General features: G+C 38.3%; 1 protein-coding gene across 7 annotated transcripts in view; it reads left to right on the plus strand.

Moving 5' to 3' along the window:
* Tbc1d19 (TBC1 domain family member 19) overlaps positions 1 to 25,538 on the plus strand; it is a 103,230-nt gene that overhangs the window by 62,963 nt on the left and 14,729 nt on the right. For all 7 annotated transcript variants that reach the window (XR_003479466.2, XM_027386940.2, XM_027386939.2 and 4 more), the window contains 3 exons: positions 11,439 to 11,471; positions 20,715 to 20,824; positions 22,816 to 22,907. Coding sequence is in view for 6 of the 7 variants with exons in the window: in XM_027386940.2 (XP_027242741.1) it covers positions 11,439 to 11,471; positions 20,715 to 20,824; positions 22,816 to 22,907 (235 nt within the window). In the remaining variant the exon portion in view is untranslated. The remainder of the gene's footprint in view (positions 1 to 11,438; positions 11,472 to 20,714; positions 20,825 to 22,815; positions 22,908 to 25,538) is intronic.

Consider the following 25,538-nt stretch of genomic DNA (forward strand, 5'->3'; position numbering starts at 1 on the left):
TCTTGTTTCATCATGGCTCTCCCAGTATCTAGCATATAGTAATATTACAACAAGTTTACTTGAACTAAACTAGCTGTGTTTTAATTTTTATGTGTAGACATAAATTGTTTTTTATCCTTTATTCCAGGGACTTAATTTTCCAGTAACCTTTTATATTTAAGAAATAGGAGCTGGAGAGATGGCTCAGAGGTTAAGAGCAGTGGCTGCTCTTCCAGAGGTCCTGAGTTCAATTCCCAACAACCACATGGTGGCTCACAACCATCTGTTATGAGATCTGGTGCCGTCTTCTGGTGTGCAGATATACATGGAAGCAAATGTTGTATATATAATAAATAAATAAAATAATAAAAAAGAAATAGAAAATCAGAAAAAATAAAATGTCTCTAAGTAGCTGAAAAAAATATTCACAGATTCAGGGAATCAGAAGGCATTGTTTAGAAGATCTTAGCTTTTACTTAGACATGTGCCTGACACATGTCATAATTGAAATGTAAAGGCTTCACACTATAGAACATTACACAGGAGCATTCCAGCAAACCATCCTGGGACTGATTTATATAAAAGCCAGTAACTCTCTGGTCTTTCCAATGATTATAGGTTGTAACACATTGTAATTTCAGCTCTTTTGTGTGTGTGTGTAGTACCAGGTGTTAACCCTGTGTCTCATGCATGCTAGGCACATGATCTACCACCACATTATATCTCCAGCCCTAAGATAAGATCTTTATAATCATGTCAAGAAATATGTACTTATAATCACAGTAATAATTTAGGAGTAGTTGTGGATGCATCATCTAATATCTTCTGAGCCATACTAAGCAAGCTGGAAATATGTTCAGTATTAATTCATGAAATCCTTATATAATCCTATGATACAGGTACTACTGTTATTCAGTTTATGGATAAAGAAACTGAGGCACAAAGGGTTAACTGCCTGGCTGGTGGGTGACAAAACCAGGCTTTGAACCCATGATATCTGGCTTCAGAAACAGTATTGCTGTCACTTGCCCCCAAGCCTCAGAACATGTAACTCAAGTTATTATAGTATCTTTGGAAAGAAAAGAAAGTGACTACAATATTGACAAAGTAGAGAGTTCCATATAGTAATTCTACAAAGATTTCTATACACACTAAAAATAAATAATTGCATACAAACTGAGATCAACTCACAGCTGGCCATAAATTTAATTCTACAGAATCATTTCTTTGGGGTGGTTTTAGAACTTACAGAGTCAAGGACACTTTTTCTTTTTCTTTTTTTTTTATGTTTTGGTTTTTGAGACAGGGTTTCTCTGTGTAGCTTTGGAGCCTATCCTGGCACTCACTCTGGAGACCAGGCTGGCCTCAAACTCACAGAGATCCGCCTGCCTCTGCCTCTGCCTCCAGAGTGCTGTGATTAAAGGCATGAACCTGCAACGCCCAGAGCCTAAGGACACTTTTCTAGAGTCTACTCAGTGTTGGGACTCCTTTCTCTGAAGCGTAGGCAGTACTGCACAGTGTTTCACATTACCTGTCTCATTCTCCAACCTTTGCCAGAACAATATTACTTTGAAAACTGAGGGCTATCTATAGCACTAGCGAGGTCAGAACTGGCCTGACTTACTTGGGCAGAGACTCACCTGCAGCTCTCTGGAGTCCTCCGTCCCTGACCAGCAGGCACTTCCATGGATAGAGTTTTCACACCACCACCCACATTTTCCCTCCACACACCTATGACACCTTTCCTAGGATGAAGACGAAAGCCATGGTCCCATGAGACATTACCTCACTGAAGACTCATCAGTGGACAGATCCTCTTTAAGAAATTAAGTTCTTCTTAAACAAGATTCTGAGATGAGGGAGACATTTCAAGGGTGTCTTACAAGTTTTTCATGTTTATTGTTATTATTCAGCATGTGTAGATTGCGTCTGCTCATTTTCTGAATATTCATTTCCTCCTCTGGCTAATGCTGCATGACCCACAGTAGTCAAGTGTACAAATAAAGGACCTGCTGCTGAGGACCCTCCATGCTAGTAAAGTAGATATACAAGAGAGAGAGAGAAATATTTGAGAGTGATGAACTGAGCAGTAAAGGTATCAGAAAGTGTGGGCAGCTGGGGAAGACCTTGCTGTTGTAGATAAGGTGATGAAAGGCACCTCTAGGAAGTAGAAAGGGATAGAGTCCCAGTGAGCTGTGTAAGTGATGTAAAGCAGTGGGAAAAGAACATTCCAGAGGGATATAGCATGTTTAAGGACAAGAGTAGGACCAAGACCGATGGTCTGAAAAACACCACAATGCATAGGGTGACTTCTAAAAGTAGGAGAGGCAATCAAGGTCCAGACCAGGGTGGGATATGATTGATGTAAAACCATCTAGGATTACTCAAGGATGGTTTGCATTAATTTCTTTTTTGTTTTTTTTTTTCCCCTGTGGATGAGCTGTGCTTCATTTCTTTGCATACCTAGATTTTTTTCCATTGCTGAAAATCATCTGTCTTCACTATTATAATGTGATAATTCTGGGAATCAGACTGCCCCCCCATCAGAATTCACTGTTGTTGCTCATGCTTTTAGAATTGTTTGTTTAGTGATTTGTGTAAACTCTAAGTTTATTAATTTATTATTTTTGTGCCTACCAAAATCTTTGTTCTTTTAGCTTAACAGTGAACTAGTGATTTGATAAGAATGTGCTTAAATGTTCAAGGAAAACTTTTAAGCCTTGGAGTAGGTCACACATGAAGGTTATCTAGACAATTTACAACTCTCTGTTAGTTTTCACTTTTTTACAGAGGCTAAAGACAGAAATGGGAGCCTGGGTTCTCTGTCCTTCCTAGATCCTTCTGTATTCCATACATAGGAAATTTCAAAGTCCTTATTTCTTCATATAGTTCCTTTCTGAGCCTCTTCCTTTCCATGTTTTTCAAGCTGTCTATTATTTGCCCAATCTGTTATTCCTTCTTTCTTGGGGCCATAGTGTATTTGCCTTTAAATGCTCTTGACAAATGCTGCCTGGCAGGACATTTCAGTCCTGAGAAATCACTGACACTAGCAGGTGTAGCAAAGCATATCTGAGCCTGTCCCTCAGGTAGCTGCTAGACAGGTCAGAGCACAAAGGAACATTTTTCCCCATAAAGATCTGTATTGTTCCCTCTCACACCAGCAAGTTACATCAGGAATGTGGGCTACTGTTTTCATGACTTGCCAAGCTGGAGAATAGGGGATGGCAGTGGGTGATAAATTAAAATGCCACAGTTACGTCTTATCAAAATTCTCACTTCGTTAAGCATCCCCCTTGTTGTAAGGGAATTTTTTTTATTAGATTTCAGAGTGTTTAAAAAACTGATTATAGCATTTTTCAGTTAAGCATTGCTTTACTTCAGGGACAGTGTTTGGGAGTTGCCTCCTCCAGTCTTCTCAATTTCTGATTAATACTTTCAAAATTCATCCTGGCTGCTGTGTAGAATGTGACTGTCCTTAAAGTGTGAACTCGAAGAGAACAGAGACTGTAATAGTTTTGATGACTGATATATCCAGCATTTATAATCATACGTTCAATAAACATTGTGGAGTGAATATGCAAATGAAGGAGGGAACTAAAGCAGGAAACTCCAGAGGAATAAGAAGAGAGGAGGAGAGTTTCCTATGCTAACAGGAAAAATACACATCCATCTTCTGGGACTTAACTGTGAGGGATCCCTAAAGTCACAATGTACTGATAATTAACCACTAAACAACACCGAGTGGGGAAGTTTGGGGCTCTAGAACAGTGATTGTCAACAGACGCCCCGTATCTATTTAGAGCATACATTTAGATATAAATTTAAAACCCATTAAATTTTTATTTTAAATATGACCTTTGGATTCACATGTAGATGTTGTTATATTGTAATGGTTTGGAAAAGTTTAATTACTTAAAGTATCAAAGTCATAGTTTAAAATCAAGAAGATGATAGAAATAGCTTAAAAAAGCCAATTTATCCATTGTCTTAGTCTCTATCTTTACTGACATGTTGGTTATATGTAAGGTGAGAATAAACAGAGGAATTTATTATTTTAACAAATGAATGTAATAAAATGTACTAAGCAACCCCAAATGAAAGGGTCTAACCCCTTCAGCTGGTGTGAGTTGAAGTGAATCAGATGTGTGTTATAAATACAGTGAGGACAGGGGGGTCAACAGATTTGGTGAGTGTGGAACATGGTATATTTGTGGCGTTTGTGAGTCATATTTACTATCTATGTCTTATCTATTCAAGGTTGATTTTTGTTGACAGTGTTTTCCGAGCTTTAGCAAGAGTATGTGAAATGACTCCTTTGTACCACTAGTCGTATTTCATGGGCCGGGCAGTTCACACTTAAGACCTTCCTCAGATGCAGAAGGGAGGCATGGATCTTAAAGCAGCCACCATTGCATACTTGTGGAACTCGGAGGCCAGATTCAGAACATGACCTCAGCACTTGTCTTTGCACAAAGCACACGCTTGGGTGGCGACAGGTGAATGAGACTTGACTCTTGAAATGTTGAAGAGGCAAAGGAGGGGTCTGAAAGGAATTGGCCAAGAAACATCCCTACAATCCAAGAAACCAGTGTACATCTTGGAGTGCCCATGGCTTCTTCTCTGCTCCGCAGCCCCCTGCTTTTCTTCTTCCTTCCTTCCTTCCTTCCTTCCTTCCTTCCTTCCTTCCTTTCTTTCTTTCTTTCTTTCTTTTTCTTCTTCTTCTTCTTTTTTTTTTTTTTGCCATGATTGTATGGTGTTCTTCTTTAGACCATGGAGACTTTTGGGAGCACACTTTAATCTTAGGCAGGCTCTTCTTGGGTTTATGCTCATACTCAAATGAGGTTATTACTTATTAAAGAGCATAAAATGGTTATGGGTATTGAACATCAGGGTTGTATTAAAGATTATACTGGTATATTTTAAATACAACACCTCATTTGTGGTTGAAGGAACCCAGCAAAAGTCCGTAAATTAAAATAAGGATTCAGAGAAGGGTGTAACTTGACTGGTCACAAAGAATTCAAATCCATGTCTATATGAAAAATCACATGTTTCCAAGTGAGTTTTTACTTGGATGTCTTACTTACAAGCCTTTACTATATTTATAAGCACTAACAGCATTATCTGGCACCTCACAGAAGATGCTGTGCTGGATTCTGAAGATGATGCATGGTGTGAAATGTGGTCCTTGCTTTGTGTAGAGCAGTTACGGATGTCAGATCTTGGGAGGATGAAGTGAAAGTTTAACTGGCCACGAGTGATAATGATGTGCATGCCACTTTGTGCTGCTGTGCTCCATACCTCTAATCTTCCTTATTAAAAGTGCCTTGTCCTGATTAAGCTATGTCTCATTTAGCAGATCCTCAGAATTTGTCGTAGATGAAAAGAATAATAATAGCTCCATTTATGGAATGGAGCTCCACTGATGGAAATGTTTTAGTGGAGGATTAACAGGGAAAGACAATATAGGCTTTTAAAATATATTTTATTTTTATTTACTTTTAGATATAAATGTTGCAGGGGTAGGGTGTGAATAAGAGTTCAGGTGCAGTGATTATAGAGATAAAGTTAAGAGGTTAGGGAGATTTTTAGGTTATAGCTTACTCGAACAGAGTTTTCATAGGATATGTCTTATACAGAATTACCATTAAAAGCTACTAAAGTATGAAAGTACCTGATTAAGCCTGCTGATAGCAAATCTAGTGTGCTATACTTCAGAGGCTCCTCAGGAAAGAGGAGACAGATATATCTCAGGTTGCAGGGCCAAGTCAGGGGTTTGAATTCCACTATGTAGACATTTAACCAATGTAACAAAAGCAGAATTTGAACTTCAGTAATGAAGGTCTGTATATCTCTTATTTTAATCTCTCTAGAGACTACAGAGTAAGTATCTAAGTATCAGTTAATTAAACAAAAAGGAGTCCAGCAGACATGTGGATGGATGGATGGATGGATGGATGGATGGATGGATGGATGGATGGATGGACAGCAAAAAGCCCTGGATGTACAGGTCTTCCTCACAGTTTGAGCAGCATTTCATTAGATAACTTGGGCAATTTCAAAAGTTGGTTAGGGACCCAAGTATTTGGAGGGAGGGGCAGAAATTAGGCAGCTTTTGCAGAAGCACAGGTAAGAGCTCATCAGAGTCTAATTACAGGCTCTGGATGTAGGTAACTAAATAAAAGGTTTAAAAATAGCAGAGGCAGACTCTCTAGGATACATGAACTCTTTCTGCTAGCATGTAATGGGCACAATTATATTCTTGGCAAGTGCTTATCTTAGTGGATAGATAAGCAATAAGCAGTTCCTATGCCCAAAGGATTTATAGTTTATAAAAATAAAAATGAATTATAGGACAGTGAGATAAGAAAAGGAAAATGGCTTGTGTTACCGACTTTTGTCAAGTATTGTGTTACATTACATATATTATCTTATTTGCCTAAACATTGACAACACTTTATAGGTGAAAGCTGGTCTATCTATAACCATCATAGGACCCATCTATCATAAATCTAAATATTAAAAATTGTAAATCAAAGCAGAAATATGGTAACATTTTCTGTGTTTTGATACCTTCATAACAATCCAGAAGGCCATGTTTGGATATTCTGATTCCTCGGCAGTCCCTATAATACAATACACACATACCCTTCTCATCCTGTTCCTGGAACGATCCCCTGGACCACTTCTCTGTCCTACAGTATACATCCATCAGGACTGAAAAGAATATGTAAGCCCTGTGAGGTGGCTTCAGGGAATTTGGCCTGGAAATATAGAATGGTTACTCAGAAGAGACATGAACTTCGTGTAGGGGGTATAGTCAGAATAAAGCCCTCAGCTCAGGGTCACTGTCCTTAGCCTGAGAGAGTTCTGGAAGAACAAATAAGTTAAATGACTTCCCTCTGTGTCTGTAGACAGCAATAGAGCTGGAATTGCATAGTGTTGTCTGAGTACATGGATAAAGAGTGTTCCCTCAGTCAGGGCAGGGCAGGCACAGGAGTGCTCTGTGACGGACTATTTGGGGTGAGAAGTCAAGGACTGTTGGGAGATGGTTCTAGAGTGTTGCTGAACATGATCAAAATACACTGTATAAAGTTCTGAAATAATATGATATTTTTTTAAAAACCTTGAAGGATAAGTCAGGGACAAGGCTGGAGGAGAATGTCATTGCCTAAAGCCCTGTCCACTCAAAGGCTAAATGGGATGCTGTCCATTGGGGATGAAGAGTCATGTGTGTAGAGTAGGCAAAAGGAATGATGTTGCTGGTGTAGCTGAGTGCACAGCTGACCAGAAAGAGACCACATACTACATCAGGTACCAGAACCGGGGGAAAATTAGAAAGTGTTAATAGCCTAGAGGTTCCTTTCCTGCAGGTCAGGGGATGTGCTGGGCATCCATAGAAAGCATACAGAAGGAGGCAGGATTCTGGATTTCACAATTTCAATTAAAGATTAATAATGCATTCTGGTAGAGAGAGAATGAAAGTATTACAGAGTCTTGGAAGCCAGCTGAGATTAGCGATGGGCAGAAGAACCACAGAAAACAAAACACATAAACTGGCTGGAGGATGGCAGTGCACCCCTTTAATCCCAGCACTCAGGAGGCAGAGACAAGTGGGTCTCTGTGAATTCAAGGCCAGCCTGATCTACAGACTGAATTCCAAGACAGGCTCCAAAGCTACAGAGAAACCCTGTCTTGAAAATCCAAACAAACAAACACATAAACTGAAGTTTTGGGAAAAACAGCCTGATCTGTCCAGGTCATCATTGCCATGGTAAGGTTAAGGTTGAGGAGGAGGTTTCAGTTGTCAGAAGCTACCTTAGTCACGACAGGCAGAGAGACCCGAGATTTGGCAATCAGAAGTTAGGGCCATATAGGCAGAAAATAGACTTTATCATGCAAGGGTGTCTGGGGAAGAAAATGGAATTTGCTGATGATGTGTGAGGAGGTATATAGGCTTCTCTCTCTCTCTCTCTCTCTCTCTCTCTCTCTCTCTCTCTCTCTCTCTCTCTCTCTCTGTGTGTGTGTGTGTGTGTGTGTGTGTGTGTGTGTGTGTGTGTGTGTGTAATCTTTGAAAGGTTTGCAAGGAAAATAAAGATACAAAAACTTAGGAGCCCGAACTTGCCTCTGTGCCTCCATTGTAGAAGTAAAGAAGAGGCCCACTGCTATCCACCTTAGACCAGCTGTAAGCTTTTCTCCTTCTCCCAGCCAGAAGCTGACTGCCAGGGCCTTTGGGACCTTTGTCCAATGCTTACCTAGACAACCTGTGTAGCTTCCTCTAACCCTCTGGCCTGCCTGTCCTCAGCCCTCTTCACTCTGCTATTTTTCTTGATAGTACTTATCACTGTCAGAATGTAGAAACTTGCGATTTTTCCCTAACAAAAGGTCAGTTGCAGTCCTTAGAATAGCATCCAGCACACACTAGAGGTTTAACAGATATTTGTTGAGTAATATGCATGGAGGGGAGAAGGGATAATTGATGGACAGGATTCCAAAACAAAATTGACAGACTTTTTCTATAACAAGCCAGCTGGTCAGCATTCTCAGTTTTTCTGACCACCGTCTCTCTGTTCCATATTATTATTTGTTTTTGTAAAGAATCCTTAAAAATACAAAAACCATTCTCATCTCACAAGCTAAACATAAACAAGTTGTGGGGTGAAATTAGCTTGCTAACAGCTGGAGACCTTAAGGAAACAGGATTTAGTGATCTGAGAGGGGAAGGGGAAAGGTCTTCCTGCTGAGAATGTGAGTGAGAAAAGTGGAGTGTAAACATCAGTCAGGTAGAGTTCCGTGCCAGTGACTTCAGCCTTTTCTGGCAGGGGAAGTAAGGTCTGCTGGGTGTTAAAAGTGAGAACAGTTTCAAAGCACAGAGTAGATAAACAAATAGAGATAAGGAGAACCCTGGTAAGCACAGAAATAGTCACAGCAGACAATGACTTATAAACCAGCCACATGCTGTGAGGCAAGACACTGAAGACAGAAATGAGACTTAGAGTGCGTGTACCTAAGAGCTATGCTGCCTAACTTCTGGGTGCATACAGCTCAAAATAATAACTGCGTTCCCATCGTAATATTTTTATTAAATTGTTTTTAAACAAAAAAACATGGCATTGATTTGCGACTACTTATATCAACAGTATACATTTATTACAAACCCAAGCATTTTAACTCTCTCTTAATGGCTGAACCATAGTCATTGTCTCATTTAATCATGTAGCGTAGGTTCTAGCATGTTCTCTGATTTGTGGATAAGAGAACTGAAGCTTACAGAAGTTAAGAAACTTACTGAGAGACACGAAAAGCTCCTAAATGACAAAACCAGCTCAGCCAGGCACGTCTGCTGTTACCTCATCATGCTCTTCACTGACTACAAAGGGCAGTGGCTAATGAGTAGCTCTTCTGGTGACAATGCTGTCCTTGCCCCCTTCTTGTTCACCATTTCTGTGTTGCCTTAGATGAGGGCATTGATAGTATGCATCAGGGAGAATAGCAAACACATTGAGTAACAATGCAGAATTCTCTCCTACTGAAGTGATTCACCGAAGAAGAAATGGAGCAGACAAGAGTACAGCCCCTACTCAGGTCCAAACCCACTGACTTAGCTGTGGCCGTGTAGGGAGGAAAGCACTCAGGGGTTTTAGTCCTAAACTTTCAGATGACAATAAATCAGGGGAGCCAGGCCACTTTTTCTGAGGAACAATTTAAGAACCTCACAGAGCCTCCATGTGACAGGGCTAGGGTGAAAGTAAATATTTCTGAACATTTCCCTGTACAATAGAAAGCAAGTTAGACATGTTGCATGTGACCTTCATGGCCAGAATTAGGAATAAGAAGTAGACATTACAGGGAGCTGGAGTTTGGCCCAGAAACTGTTCCCTACAAAGATGCCTTGGAAATGTCCCATATCCTCTGTTGCTGGGCATGCTTTAGACTGAGAACCAGCTGGGATTTCTTAGATCTTAGTCTACACAGCCTCCCGGCACTGTTTTGTTTTGTTTTCCTCCTCACAGGTTAGAAGAACATAGCATTCCTATACTTTAAAATAAATAAATAAATATAAACTTGAATTTTTTTTCTAGAGTGCACTGATAAACTGATTTAGTGTACCGAAAGATACAGTGGTATAAATTACAAATACTCTGTTTAGAACCAAAGCTATATAAATTCCAATTTTTCACAGAATATAGCAAAGTGTTTGGTGTGCTAAAGTTAGGCTTTTAGTGTTTCTTTGCAAACAGTGTAGACTTTGTGTAAAATTTTTGCCAATGATTATATTATATGAATTTATAAAACAGCCCTATCAATATGTCTCCTAAGTCACTCACAGGATAGAATTATTAGTAACACTGATGAAATACTTGTAGTTTCTATAAAGTGATGTTTACAAGAAATGCCTTGAAAATCTCACTGATCCTTAGTGGACTGTATTCTAGTAGATGGGATGTAGTTGTTTAAGGGGAACATTATCAACTAACTTTAAGATCATTGCAATAGTTCTCAAATCTCATCCACGGCCAGCCTTTACAGCTTGTTCCAGTGCTTTATAAGTGTGTATATTCAGTTCTGATTGCTCTACCATCTCAATAGAAAATTTATTGGATGTCTCATCAGGTGAAGATTTCTTTTCATTTCTGGTCTTTTCAAAGGAAAGAGTCCAGCTCAGAGATAGAGAGTAGCAGAAGTTAATTTACAAAGCAATGTAAAGGGATAGTACAATCCAGAGAGATTGGAGCAGGCTGACCCAAATCTGTAAATGTGGGGGTGGGGGCAGGGCGGGCGAATAGACCATTGGGTGCTGCCTTGTCAATATGTTTTTATTGCTTTATAAATATTTATGAGGCCTGTGGTATGCTTATTCATGGGCATAAGGTAACCTTTTAGCCCTTGGGAACCATGACGAATCCTATCTCCTTTAGAGGGCATTTCTTCCCATTAAAAAGCCCACAAGGGAAAAGGTGCAAACTGTAATGCAAATGCTATTGTAATTAAAGCTTAAACCTGGGCTTTTGAGGATAGTAATTTGTCCCCTTTCTAGTCCAAGAGTCATGGATAGGAAAAGATAGTGCCTTACCTTCTAACTCAGCAGGAAGAACCCACCTGCAGTAAAAGATGTCATGCACAAAGCTGATTCTAACCATAACTGGACACACAGAGGACAACATGGGAAGTTTGTCAGCTCTCTCCTCCCTAACTCCCTGCCCAAAACGAAGGCACAGCTGTAGTTATCCACAGTCACCTCATGGCTAATGCCTTGCTTACTCAGTCTTGGATACATGTTTGAACATGTCTAGCTTACTTTTCTAAGAGTGTTAAAACAATTGTTATTGGTTACTATCACTGTCTTTCTGATATTTCAAAGTGGAAGAAGAAAGTAGAAACGTCTCCCTTGTCAGTTTTGACCCTGTAACTCCTGCATGAAGCAGAGGTATGTTACTGATACTCTTTTTACTTTTCAGGTGTAATCCCTTTCCATGGATTTTCCATGTATGGTAAGTTGGACTTGATATAGTCATTGCTTTTGTTATGCTTTGGGAATTGAACATAATGGTAATGCTTTATATCTCATCATTCATACAATCTTAAAGTGCTATGTACATTTTAAACATTAAATTCAGTATTTTTATATGTCTAATTAAGAAAATTGAAAATAAAGATCACAACTGTTCAGATAATGGTTTCTCAACAGATGAGAATTAAAACACACTGTGAAGGCTGCTGTGAGCATCGCTGTCTAGTCTAATGAAATAAGGACACATTAGTATTTAGCTCTATTATAGTAATAAAAGCAGCATGGGACTAGAATAAAACCAGACACACTGATTAATGATATCAAGATGAAGACATAGACTAAGTTCACATCCTGTGGATACCTGGTTTTTGACAGTGAAATAGAAAATACATGCTGGAGAAAATACAACATATTCTACAAGTGCTGATCATCAGACTGGATGGCTATATGTAGAAGAAGGAAAATAGATCCATACTCATCACCCTGTACAAAACTCAACTCCAAATGGATCAAAGACCTCATCATAAGACCAGATACCCTGAATCTGATAGCAGAGAAAGGGGAGAATAGGCTTGAACTCCTTGACACAGAAAGGACATTCTGACCAGGACACTGACAACCCAGCACTAAGACCAATAGTTAATAAATGGGACATTGTGAAGCTGAGAAGTTTCTGTATGGTAAAGAGCATCGTCTTTTGGGCAAAGAAGCAGCCTACGGAATGGGAAAAGATCCTTACCAGTTATACATCTGATAGATGGCTATTGTCTAAAATATATAAAGAACTAAAATAACTGAATATCAGGAAAACAAATAACCCAATTAAAAATGGGTTACAGAGCTAAACAGAGTGTTCTCAAAAGATGAAACAAAAATGCCTGAGAAACACTTAAATGTTCAGCATACTTAGCCATGAGGGAAATGCAAATCAAAACTCCTCTGAGATGTAATGTTCCCAGCCAGAATGGCCAAGATCAATAAAACAAGTGATAGCTCATGCTGGTGAGGATGTGGGGAAAGGGGGAACATTCATACAATGTTGGTGGGAGTGAAAACTGGTACAAGCACTATGGAAATTTAAGGGTGGTGATTCCTCAGGAATCTGGAATAGATCTGTCTCACAATTCAGCTATGCCACTCTTGGGTTTATACCCAAAGGACTGTCCTGCTGCAGAGAGACACTTCCTCATCCATGTTCATTGCTACTGTATTAATAGTAGCCAGAAATTGCAAACAGCCTATATGTCCTTTGATTGACAGATAACAAAAATATTGTATATTTATACAACAGGATATTATTCAGCTATTAAGAAAAATAAAATTAAGAAATTAGTAGGTAAAGGCTGTATGTAGAAGAATCATCTTGAATGAAATAACCTAGACACCAAAAGACAAATATTGTATATTTTCTCTTATATATGTATGCCACAATCCAAATAACCACAGAGATTCGCTAACTAGTAAGGGGCTAGGGTAGAGAGAATCTCCAATACAGTGTTATGGGGAGTCAAAGGGAAACTAGAATAGGAAGATTAAATAGAGAGGGGGATGGGAGAGAAGAGTAAAGGAAGGAATATGGGGAGGGGCAATTAATACTAAAAGCCATTTGAAAAACCATATGGATACCTGCTATTATAGAAAATTACTGAAATATACATACATATATATTTATACACATAAATATATTTATGTCAAATATTTATTTTTATATAATAAATTAATTTATAGTTAAAAAATTTAGTATATAAATCAATACACTTTAAATTATATAATATATACATACTTGCATGAAAGAAATATAAATGGAGTCACTAAATAATGGGGGAGATAGTGTACCAACTAGACATCTTGCATCACCAAGTAAACCCCTCAGTGCAAGAATGAGTTACATCTTGTTGCTTTATTGGCCAAAGGAACTCCATGGAAACCCCCAAACATAATAGGATATTGCTAAGGCTATTGGTTGCTCTCCACAGTCTGATGATGGTAAGGGCCTATTGCTGAAGTTAACAGTTAATTAAATCATCAAACGTAGAAATGTTGATCTGTGCCTAACTAGAGGCTTCATTAATAACTACCATTATTGTATTGGATAGTACCCTTCAGACTATCAGAGAAGAAAGGTAATCATCAATATCACCCAGCTACAAACCCTGTCATCTACAACAGTAACTTGCTTGAAGATACGGTGGTGCAATAGTGGCACAACTGTTTTGGGAGGAACCAACCACTTTTTTTCCCCTTTTGTAAAAACATATTATTTCCTTACATAATTTAACCTGATTATAGTTTCCCCTTCCCTCTTTTCCTCCAAGTTCCTCTTCACATCATCTCCTATCCAGATCAACTCCCTTTCTGTCTCTCACTAGAAAGCAGCATACATCTTAGAGATAATATTAAAATTTAACAAAATAAAATATAAATAAGATAAAACAACAGCTATCACATTAAAATTGGCAGGACAAACCATGAGAAGGAAAGTAACCCCAAAGAAGGTACAAGAATCAGAGACGCACTTGTTCTCACACTCAGGAATTGAATCCATAAAAACACTAAACTAGAAGCCATAATATATACACAGAGGACTTGGTGCATGCCCTGTGCATGCTACGTTAGTCTCTGTGAGTTGATATAAGCTTTGTTCATGCTGATTTAAACGTCCTTGTTTTCTTGGTGCTCCCCTCTGACTCTTACACTCTTTCCACCTCCTCTTCCCATAGTGAGAAACAACCACTTTTTGATTGGATTTAAGGCTCATTCCATGAGATGGAACCCTTACCTGATTCTTATTAAGTGGCCAAGAACCTGAGACTACATAGATCATAGGCCTAGAGGAAAACCTATTACCTTATTCTGATAAAGAAACATAGCAATAAAATAACTCCTAATGGTATACTCTATACTCCATAGATCAGCGCCTTGCACAGTCCTCATCAGAGAAGGTTCTCGAAGTAGATGGGAATTAACACAGGGATCCATAACTGGACAATGTGCAGAGAGTGAGAGACCTTGGAACACTCAGTCTTAAATAGAATTTCTTCATAAACCCCCTCACCTCAAAGCCCATGCATAAGATGAGGCAGAATGATTGTAGGAGGCAGAGGTGATGGATGATTCCAATAAGACTAATGCACATAAACTCAGAGACTGTGGCAATACACACAAGGCCTATGAGAAGGGAAAGTGGGTATGGGGTCCCAGCCCTAACCAATAAGCTATCTGCAATTGATACCTCCTGGCAAAGGGAAAATCACTTTCCTCCAATGAAATGTCACTATTAGCCACTTCACGGTAGGCCCCATGTCTAGGAGTAATTGGCCAATACCTAATAAATTCAGTAGTATTTTTATGGGCTTTTTCATTAAAAATATTTAACTCTAGTAGGTTCAAAATCAGGTTGCAAAAAAAAAAAATCAGGTTGCATAAATTTCTGGACTTGCCCTCATGAGTCTTCTAAAAACTATTATGTCAGAAAAAAATCAGAAGGAAGGGACACATGACTAGTGGCTCATGATTTCTCTAGACTCTTGGTATACATGCTGTTGGTTCTATTGGAGCAGTCATTCATCCTTAGGGAAATGCATGTACAGGCTTGAGAATTCTGAGACCTTTGGGGCCTTACAAGTCATTGAATGAGGAATAGTAAATGTTTAACAAAGATTAGCAAGAGGAAGAATACACCATTCTTCATGATGTCACTTAATTTGTAAGTGTTCATGAGTTACCTAAACTTAGGGAATCTACTTTATTCCCATAAAGTAGATAAAAAATATTTTAATATTTTACCCTTTTAACACAAACCAACAATATACCAATATCTTTCCTTTAAAAAGTACTTCCACTGGGTAGTGGTAGCACATGCCTTTAATCCCAACACTCGGAAGGCAGAGGTAGGAGAATCTCTAAATTCAAGGCCAGCCTGGTCTACAGAGTGAGTTCCAGGACAGCCAGGGCTGTTACACACACACACACACACACACACACACACACACACACACACACACACACAAAGCCTTTCTCAAAAAACAAAAACACAAATAAACAGAAAACACCAAAGTTTAGTATATACAAGTGAATTAAAGTCTACTCAATGCCATGAAGGATTAAACATCTGGAAGATTTTAGTAGTCAGACTCTGCCCATTCATGTTCATGATCCCTTAAGTAGGCTAACACTGATAAATCTAAGGGAGCAATGTTTCATAAGGAAATAGATGATGTAAAATGTTTGATGAAGAGTTCACATATACTGCATTAGGAAACTGGAGGCATCCATGATATATTAGCAGCAGCCAGATAACAGCACCAGTGTTCCAGAACATCAAACCATCTCGAAGTAGTTAGCACTTTGCCAGTTCAGTTTCTTCATTTTACAAATTACAATATTTTATCTGTTTTTAAACTTCATTCAAAACTTACTAGTTTAAACTGTCTTGTGATCCTCATTTATATAGATTAATAGTCCTGTAAGTGTATAGCACATTATGATTTCATTGGTAAAGTTCCACCACATATTTATGTAGCTTTAAAAGTGAATGGATAAATTTATTTTTACAAAAAACCCAAGTAGGGAAATAAGCATGAAATCAAATTTTTGGGTCATGCTTGCTTTTTACATATCCCATGTAATGGATTGATACTTTGCTGTTTAGTTATTCTCTCAGGAAATTCAACAAAATATTTTGGTGCCTTGAATACTAACTACTTGTAGAAATTTTCATATTATTTATGTTTATGGAAATATATTTAAGTTCATTCTTCATTTCTGTATTAGAATGATTGTTAATAATCTCAGAACCCATAAAATCTTCAGTTGGAGCTTGCATATTTTATTATTAAAAGTAATTTTTGAGAGTTTCATACATGACATTTATGCCCCTCTCTCTCCCTCCAACCCCTCCCATACCACTCCTCCTCCTCTTTAGTCATTGTAAGTTGGAAATTCCAATTCTTCATTTTGAAGTTTTATTAATATGTATTTGTATCACATTGCTTTTTCTTAAGTTGAATTATGATTTTTAAGTATATGGAATGTTTTAATTTGGGCTATTTCAATAAGTAGCAATGTATTTTGGTAAGTTTCAAATGTTAGTTTTGAAATGAAAGGGCACACACCTCTCTGGTTTTCAACTGAATATCTATATAAAATGTGTACTGTATATGGCCTCTAGTCTTCACATGCTTGTACTTGCACACATCTATATATGCACACAAACATGCATACAAATTGTAATTACATCATTTCCTTACTCCACCTCCTTGTTTCAATCCCTCCCATGATCCTCCCATACACATCTTGCTCTTTCTCAAATTTGTGACCTGGTTTTTTTAATTGTTGTTGCATAAATACAGCTTGCTCAGTCTATATTACTTATATGTATATGATTTTAGGGCTGATCACTTGGGATTGGATAAACAATTGGGGGGCCTCTTCACTCAGGAAGACTATTTCTCACACAGACATTCTGTAGTTGCCTGCATTTCTTTGTCTAGGGTTGGGGCCTTCCATATTGTCATGTCTATTGGTGTCATCCTTGTTCAGATCATCTTTTAGGCAGTCATGGTGTTGAACCTTCATGGGTATGGCTTCCCCAAAATTTCTAGGAGACCCAATCTTATAGATGACTTCCTGATCTTTTGGCTCTTACAATCTTTCTATTCCCCTTTCTACAATTGTCCTTGAGCCATAGGTGCAGGAGTTGTATTGTAGATCAGTTGGGTTTCACTGTCACATGTTCTCTGTTTTTTAATTGACTGGAGTTTTTTTTATAATAATATCCATCTATTGCAAAGAGAAGTTTCTTTGGTGAGAGATGAGACTCATACCTATCTGTGGCTATAAGGACAAATATTTAGAATGTAGTTAGGGATTTTGCTCATTTAATAAAGTGTCAATTATAGCCTTTCCTCCAGCATCCATGATCTCACTGCTCTGACTAGTTTACTAGATTTCCAGTACCAGGCATGATTTTACTCTTGTTTTGTGGGCCTTAAATTCAGTTAGAGAGCTATTGGTTACTACTAGGATATGCATGCCACTTTTGCACTCTCAGCATTATTTTGCTGCACTGATTGTTGTAGTTCATGGGCATCATAGGTAAGTAGAACTGTTATTTGCTTCCCACCCTTGGAAACTTATATGGCACCTTCCAATTTATTGAAATCTAAACCTCAGGGAAAAGGCTTTCAGGATAAATCCAGCTTGCATCATCTAAGACCTGAGTCTTAAGTGCATGGTATCTTCAGCAATAGGGACTTACCTTCAACCTCTGGGAGGTAACTAATGGCAACAGCAATAGCTACAATTTTGGGGAGTATCTTGATCTACCATCACCATCAACTGGAGAGAGAGCATCTCAGGCCTGGTGTTGGGGTTTCTGTTAGTCTTTGGCTCACTGTCAGCCCAAATGGGAAAATACCATTGAAATTATATATGTATACATATAAACTTATATGTATTGTATTAAATGTCAGGTAAATAGATAATAATATGATTCTTTTTCCAGCCATCCTTACTTTTATTTTACCCTCTTCATTTCCTCTCTTTCTGTGTTACCATCCTTCCCCCCTCTTTAAGTATCCCCTCTCACACACTTTTCCCATTTTCCCCTTTAAATCACTTGTGCCATGCTTTTTCCTTGTCTATTGCTCCTCCATCTCTCCTGATGCCTTTTTGCTTTCCTAGTTTCTGCAGTTACTTGAGATTATAGGATCACATCTGAATATTTAGAGTTAGGAGCCACACATGGGAGAGAACATACAACACTTGTTTTTCTGGTTCTGGTTTACCTTACTCAATATGATCTTTTCTAGTTCATCTGTTTACCTGTAAAGTAAACGATTTTGCTTTTCTTTACAGCTGAATAGTATTCCACAGTGTGCATTTGCCATATTCATTATCCATCATATGAAGGGCATTTAGTTTTCTCCCCATTTCCTAGCTATTGTGAACATCAGTGAGTACAGCTGAACCGCTATCTGTGAAGTAAAATGTCTAGTCCTTTGGGCATTTGTCAAGGAGTGGTATAGTTGTGTTATATGGTAGATTGAGTTTTGGCTTTTTGGGAGTTCTGCACATTGTTTTCTAGAGTGTTTGGACCCGTTTGTAATCTCACCAGCTTTTCTCAACATTCTCTCTTGCACTTTTTGTTAATTATTTTGTTGATCTTCACCATTCTGACTGGGATAAGGTAAACTTTTAAGATATTTCTTATTTTGAGAACTCTGTTTAGATTCCTAGCCCATTTTTTGAATGTCTTTTTGTTTTGTTTTTCGAGTCTTTGTTTTTTAGTTCTTTATATAGTCCGGATACTACTCTGTCAGATGTACTTTTGGCAAAGATTGTCTCCCTTTCTTTGGGTTACCACTTCACTTGATTGATTGTTCCTTTAGCAGTGCAAAAGCCTTTTATTTTTGTAAGTTTCCACTGGTGAATTGTTGGACTTTATTCCTGGGCAAATGAGGTCCTATTCAAAAAGTTCATTCAGATACCTTATACTAGTAAGAAAAATATTTGTGTTAAGAACTTTTGCTTAAGAGGAGAGAATGTCTTTATTCTGATTAATAATACTTGAATATATGTTAAATATTATCCTTAGCAATACTAAAAGCTTTGTCTCTAAGAAACTGATAAAGATGCCCCTTTGGTACTGCTTGTATAATAGAGTCCTTTGAAGGTCATGGCCACTGAAACAAAGCAAGATAAATAAATAAGGAAATAAATACTGGAAAGAAAATAAAACTTCCATTGTTATCATATATCATGATTATGTGTACAGAAAATCCAAAAAATAACCACATAATCTGTGGGATTAATAAATGAATTTAGTAAGGTTGCTGAATACACAGTCAATACAAAGATGAATTTTCTACCTAAGTGCTAACAGCAAAGGTGCAGAAAATTACATCTTTTGTAGAAGATCTGGGTTAGGGTGAAAAATATAGACTGTCAACTTTAAGATGTGCTATGGCGTGGGGTTCTGAACATCTCCAAGGGCACATGAACAAAAAGGTGGTGTGACAGGTGAAAACACAGACACTGAAACAAGCCTATGTTGTAGCCTTGGTTAAATATCTCAGCTCTCTGAACTCTGGAATCCAGTTGCAGAGAGAGAGGAGGGATGAGCAAAGGGGTCAAGACCAGGCTGGTGGAACCCACATAAATAACTGACCTGAACCTAGGGGGAGCTCATGAACCCCAGACTGATTGCTGGGAAACCAGCATAGGACTGTTCCAGACCCCCTGAACGAGGATGTCAGTTTGAAGGTCTGGGCAATCTATGGGGCCTCTGATAGTGGATCAGTATTTATCTCTAGTATAGGAATGGACTTTGGGAGCCCACTCCACATAGTGGGATACTCTCTCGGCCTAGACACACAGGGGAGGGTCTAGGCCCTGCTCCAAATGAAATGACAGACTCTGAAGATCTCCCATGGAAGGAAGGCCTCACCCTCCCTGGGGAGCAGAATGGGAATGGGATAGGGGGTTGGTGGGGGCAGGGGAGGGAGAGGGAACTGGGATTGACATGTAAAACAAGCTTGTTCCTATTTAAAATAAAAAACTTTACTTAAAAAAATAAAAGACATAACAGAGTTTTACCATTTTAAAATCCCTGAAAGATGAAATAGTAAGAGTTGTTGGTATAGGAATGAACATACAAAAGATTGTTCCTTGTTTCATTTTTCTTTGTCATTGATAACTTTGAAACTGTTATTTGCAAGCATTAAATATATTAACATTTCTAAAAAAAAATCTCAGCTCTCTTTTGCCTCAGTTTCTCCATCTGCAAATCTCAAATAACAATTATTCTAATGAATAAGTTGTTATGATGAATAAAAAAAAGCGTGAGGAAGCTGAGGGACAGAAGGGACTTTGGGTAAAGGCCAGCAAGGGCTATGACACGTGTCTCAAAAAAAAGAGTAAGAAATCGATGTTGCTTTTTTGCTACTTCATTGTTATGCATACATAGCTCTGTCACTTCATTCTCAGTTAAATGATAGGTTGGGATGCCAACCACTTATAACTTGTACATCTATAATGTTTAGCAGTTGTTTGAACTTTCACATGGGTATATTCCCTTTCGACATTAAAAAACAATGTTCATATGACAACAAACTTTGCTGTGGGTATGAACACTATACCTTCTTGTTTTGTTCTTTGTAGTTCAAGAACGTATCCTAAACATTTTAGTCATGCAGTATTACCATTTATTTTTTTCTTATAGTTGCACCACTGTGTTTTCTGTATCATGAACCGTACAAATTGTATCAGATATTCCGTGAGATGTACGTCCGCTTTTTCTTCAGACTCCACTCCATCTCCTCTCATCCTTCTGTAAGTTCATAAGTTGGAAAAACTCAAACGCTAAACTGTTCTTTCCTTAAAGAAAAAGTCTCCTGCTCAAATTACAAAGCAAGAAACTTTAATATATGGTTTCAAATAATGTTTCTAGAATCAACGAGAGAGAAGAAAGTTATGTTTAAATATTTTGCAGAGAGGAGAACATCTTGTATTAACTAGAGTTTTAGCTTTCTGTGAAGAAAACAAAAAACAAAAAACAAAAAACATGGGCTGTCTGGATTCTCATCCTTGACAAAGGTGCCTGCCTCCTTTGTTGATGTCCCCATCTGAGAAGGGAGGTTGGTGAGGTCATCTGTGCTGCTGTGGGAAGTTTACACAGCAAGCAGGTGAGGGCTGAGTAAGTGCTCTGCACAGAAATAGCTACTTTCTTCATTTTATTATTGCTAGAATTATCATTATTCATCTTTTCAAATGAAAGTTGAGCATTTATTTGTCTTGTGGCCAATTATCGGTTATTTTACTATGTATTTTCTTTGTATTTATTCAGCTCCTATATTGACAGCACTTTAGTCTTTTGTTCTATTTTTTTACTTCTTTATCCTACCTTTTTTTTTTGCCCATGATCCCTGGCAAGGCAGCATTTACTTTTCTGTCAGCTTTCCCCTCCGGTGGTCTTTGGTTTTCCTGTGGGTAGCCTGCATAGCTCTACTTGAGAACCTGTCCACTGGAAGGCAGGGCGGGCCGGCCAAACTGCTTAGTGAAGACTGTCCCTCCTACTAAATTGAACAGATAGTCTTTATTCTTCCATTTACAAATGTGTGTTCCTGCTCCACTTTCTTTGTCTTCAGTTGGCCCTTCCTGCATTGCCAGTAAAAGTTGGCAACTAAGAAAATTCTAGAATGTCACAGATAAGCTAACAAATCATCTGAGACTCTCTCGAGAGAACTGGGTTTAGTTATCTTCATTCCTTTTTAACCTAGAATAAACAGAAAGATGATATTAATAATTCTCCATTCTATTGTTATTGTCACAATCACATTCTCACAACACACAAATACACACAAACACACACATAGTCACGCTCACAGTATACACGCACATGCACACACACAAGCACACAGAAACATATGCACATACAGACTCCATACACATTTTATGCCTCAGAGTTTTGAAAAAACAGATATACCTGGACAATACCCAGTCACACCTTCCGGCTCCGTCCCTTTCCTTCTTTAACTGGGGAATTGACTGACACTCCTCATTTTCAGGCTTAGCTAGACTGAAAATTTAAAACCATGACATCTTAGAAACTCTAAATGAGGGTGAACCCCTTATCAGAGCAACTTGAGGATCGCTGAATCCCAGAAAAACTTTTAATCATAGTTGCTAAGGAATAAACACACTTGAAAACAAAACAAAAAACTTGCTTAAATTGGTTACTTCTACTTTACAAATAATGTCCCTTTTAAAAAAAAAGTCAATTTATTAAACAAGCAAAACTTTTATTCTGAATAATCAGATATTTTTGTTTGATAGTGATTATTTTTATTTGATAACTTGGTGTGATTCAAAGAAGTGAGAAAAGCAGGCAATGTTTTCCCAAAGGGTGAGGCTGGAGGCAAACACGCACATGGGGAGAGACAGACAGAGATGGCAAAAAACACCAGGAAATGCCTGGAAACTGGAACACGTCCAGAGAAAACTAACTTTGCTAGACTTGAATGATGATATGTGGCTTACAAAGTGGCAGGTTTTCTGTAATGAATGTTTATGTTTGCCTTGGGTTGTCTAGCTATGGGGGTGGGGACTGTTGTATTTAAAGGGACTACTTAGTATGTCAACAAGTGCATATTCATGATGACATAAAATTTACCTTTAAATACAGTGTCTGAGATCCATTGGCCTGTTCTCTGTTTTAATTTACAAAAAAATATTAATATGCATTGTCCTTTTTAAATGACTTGTTGCCATAGTTCATGTTTTAAGACTCAACTATGTCTCTTTTGAATCATTGTTGGATCCAGGGTATTGTGTCACTCTGCTTGCTGTTTGAAACTCTTCTTCAAACATATCTTCCCCAACTCTTTTATCATCTGAGAGAAATCGGAGCTCAACCGTGAGTATTTTTATTGCCTTGCTGCATCTTCACAATGCTTCCCCATGGTGAAGCTGGAAACACAACACTCTTGCTCTTTTCCTACATCAACAGCCACAATATGTCTTCAAGGAAGTGAGGCAACAATTCTCCCTCCAGAGCACTAATCATTAAGCTCAGCTACATTGTGAAAGAAAAGGTTCTTAGTGGGGCCTGGGTTTGTGGCTCGGTTGGAAAACACTTGTCCGACATATTCGGGCCTCTGGGTTCAGGGGCCAGCATTGAAAACAAAATGTACTTGGAAGAATGACTAGTGTCCTATTAGAAGTTGTATTCACTGGGATTGATTTCTGTGTCCGGTGTAAGGATCACCAAATTAATCTTAACTTCAGTTCATAATGAAAACCTTTACAGAAACAGAGTGCCTTGGAAATGGGATATTACCAAAATTAAGTCAGTGTGGACTTGAGTTATCAGAGCACAACTCTGAAATGTGTAAGGTTAAAGTTTGCTGTTTTCACTAAAGGGAGGCAACCCAAACACCTCCAGCAGTTGTCCTGTGTTTTCTCCTTACAGAAGTTTGCATTTGCTTCATTGAACTCAGTATGAGTAGTAGGTGGATATATGTGAGTGTGTGGATTAGCTCTGACCTGAAGTGGTCTGTCTTCTTTTAAATACTATTATCTAGATTAGAATTTTGCTCCTGTCTTCTCTAAACAACCCCACACACTGTTAAGGAAGGTCTATGTGAAGAAAGGACACTAACTCTTTGAAGCTGTATGACTTAACAGCAACCAAGTATGGTATGTGTCTTCTTCATACACATCTACAGCAAATGCCCAACTTAGTGGATATAAATGTAACCCAGCTGGAGATTCCATTTCTATTAAGTCATGTCATTCAGGTAAAGTTATTCATGCTTTAAATTCACATTTATATTTAAATCAAGATAACTCAATTTCTTTATCTCAAAATGAAGAGAATTCCCACCTTATGGAATTGTTTCCAGGTTAAGTGGGTTTAGACAAGTTACAGAGATGGAAGGGGCAGATGTGAACACTCTATCGACTTTCTCTGAAGCCCCATTGGATTTGAAAAAGATTTCAAGTGTTCTTTAAAACACAGTACTTCTTTTTTTGTTGTTTTTTGTTTTTTGTTTTTTATTTAAATTAGAAACAAGCTTCTTTTACATGTCAATCTCAGTTCCCTCTCCCTCCCCTCCTCCCCTGCCCCACACCCATCCTTCTATCCCAACCCCTTTCTGCTCCCCAGGGAGGGTGAGGCCTTCCTTGGGAGATCTTCAAAGTCTGTCATATCATTTGGAGCAGGGCCTAGACCCTCCCCATAACACAGTACTTCTTAATATCCTTCAATAATGCAGAATTGATACTCTTTCTTTTGTGGCCTCTTTTTTAAAAAGTATTCTGTTCTTAAATGAGTCTGTAAAACAGGAGTGTGGCAAAAATAATTTATATTGAGTGTAAAAGCCACTGGTCTGTCTACTGTTGTGAAACTAGAAGTTGGATATAACTAGGATTTTTTTTTAAAAAATGGGCTGAAGATATTTAATTCATTGCTAGAAAATAAAATGCTGGTAGTTTTTTCTAATGTATTTATACATTTTAAGTCACCACGTTGGGTGCCAAATGTTATTCTTTTGTTTGAAAAGAGGAATGCTGAGACATGAGACATATTGACTATAAATTTATTATAAGGCCCGGCAGAGTAGGGAGACTAAGAAGAGGAGAAAAACAGGATAAATGGCTGACCACCATGGCCGGTCGCCGCAGAGAGAGCGCGTAGACAGAGAAGAGAAGAAACAGGGAATAGGAAAGAAGAGAAGCAGGAGAAGAGAGTGAAAGCAGAGTTAGTTGGAGCTTTAAAGGGAAGACTGCGCATGCACAGAGGTTCCACGCATGCCCAGAGCAGATGGGTGATGTGGTGATGACGTAGCACATTTTCTTACGCATGCCCTGACTTGTCTGGGGGCAGGGTCTGTCTCTTAAAGAGGTAGAGCCAATCACCTTTCAACAAGAAGCATTTAAATTTTGGTGACTTAAAATTCTTCAATAGGAGGAAGTATAAAAAGCCCAGTAGACAGAAATTGAATTTTAAAAGGCTTTCATAAGTGAGAACTGCTCCTGTTGTGGTTTTGTTTTTTTACTTATTATTTAGTGTTCTGTCTCTATCTGTCTGTCTGTCTGTCTGTCTGTCTCTCACACACACATACACATGCACACTCACGCACATGTGCACTCGTGCGCTCACACACACACACACACACACACACACACACACACACACACACACACACACACGATGTGTGTGCAGATCAGAGGACAGTTTGCATCAGTCAGTTCTCTTGTTGGAGTTGGTCATGGGGATAGGACTCGGTTCATCAGGCTCAATAGGGCCTGCACTGCCTCCTTTTGTTTATTATTCTGCCTAGAGATTTATTAACTTTTCTCATCTTTGAAAGAATAACTTTTATGTTCTATTGAGTTTTCTCTGGTTTCAATTACACTCACTTCTGCTTTCCCTTTTTTTCCTTTATACCTGCTTTGGTTTTACTTTGCTCTTATTTAAGGTAAATTCTCTCCTTTTTTGACTCAAGGGTTAATGTTATAGATTTCTCTCAAAGTCCATTTTACT

Source organism: Cricetulus griseus, assembly GCF_003668045.3.
Source record: "Cricetulus griseus strain 17A/GY chromosome 1 unlocalized genomic scaffold, alternate assembly CriGri-PICRH-1.0 chr1_1, whole genome shotgun sequence".
Taxonomy (NCBI): domain Eukaryota; kingdom Metazoa; phylum Chordata; class Mammalia; order Rodentia; family Cricetidae; genus Cricetulus; species Cricetulus griseus.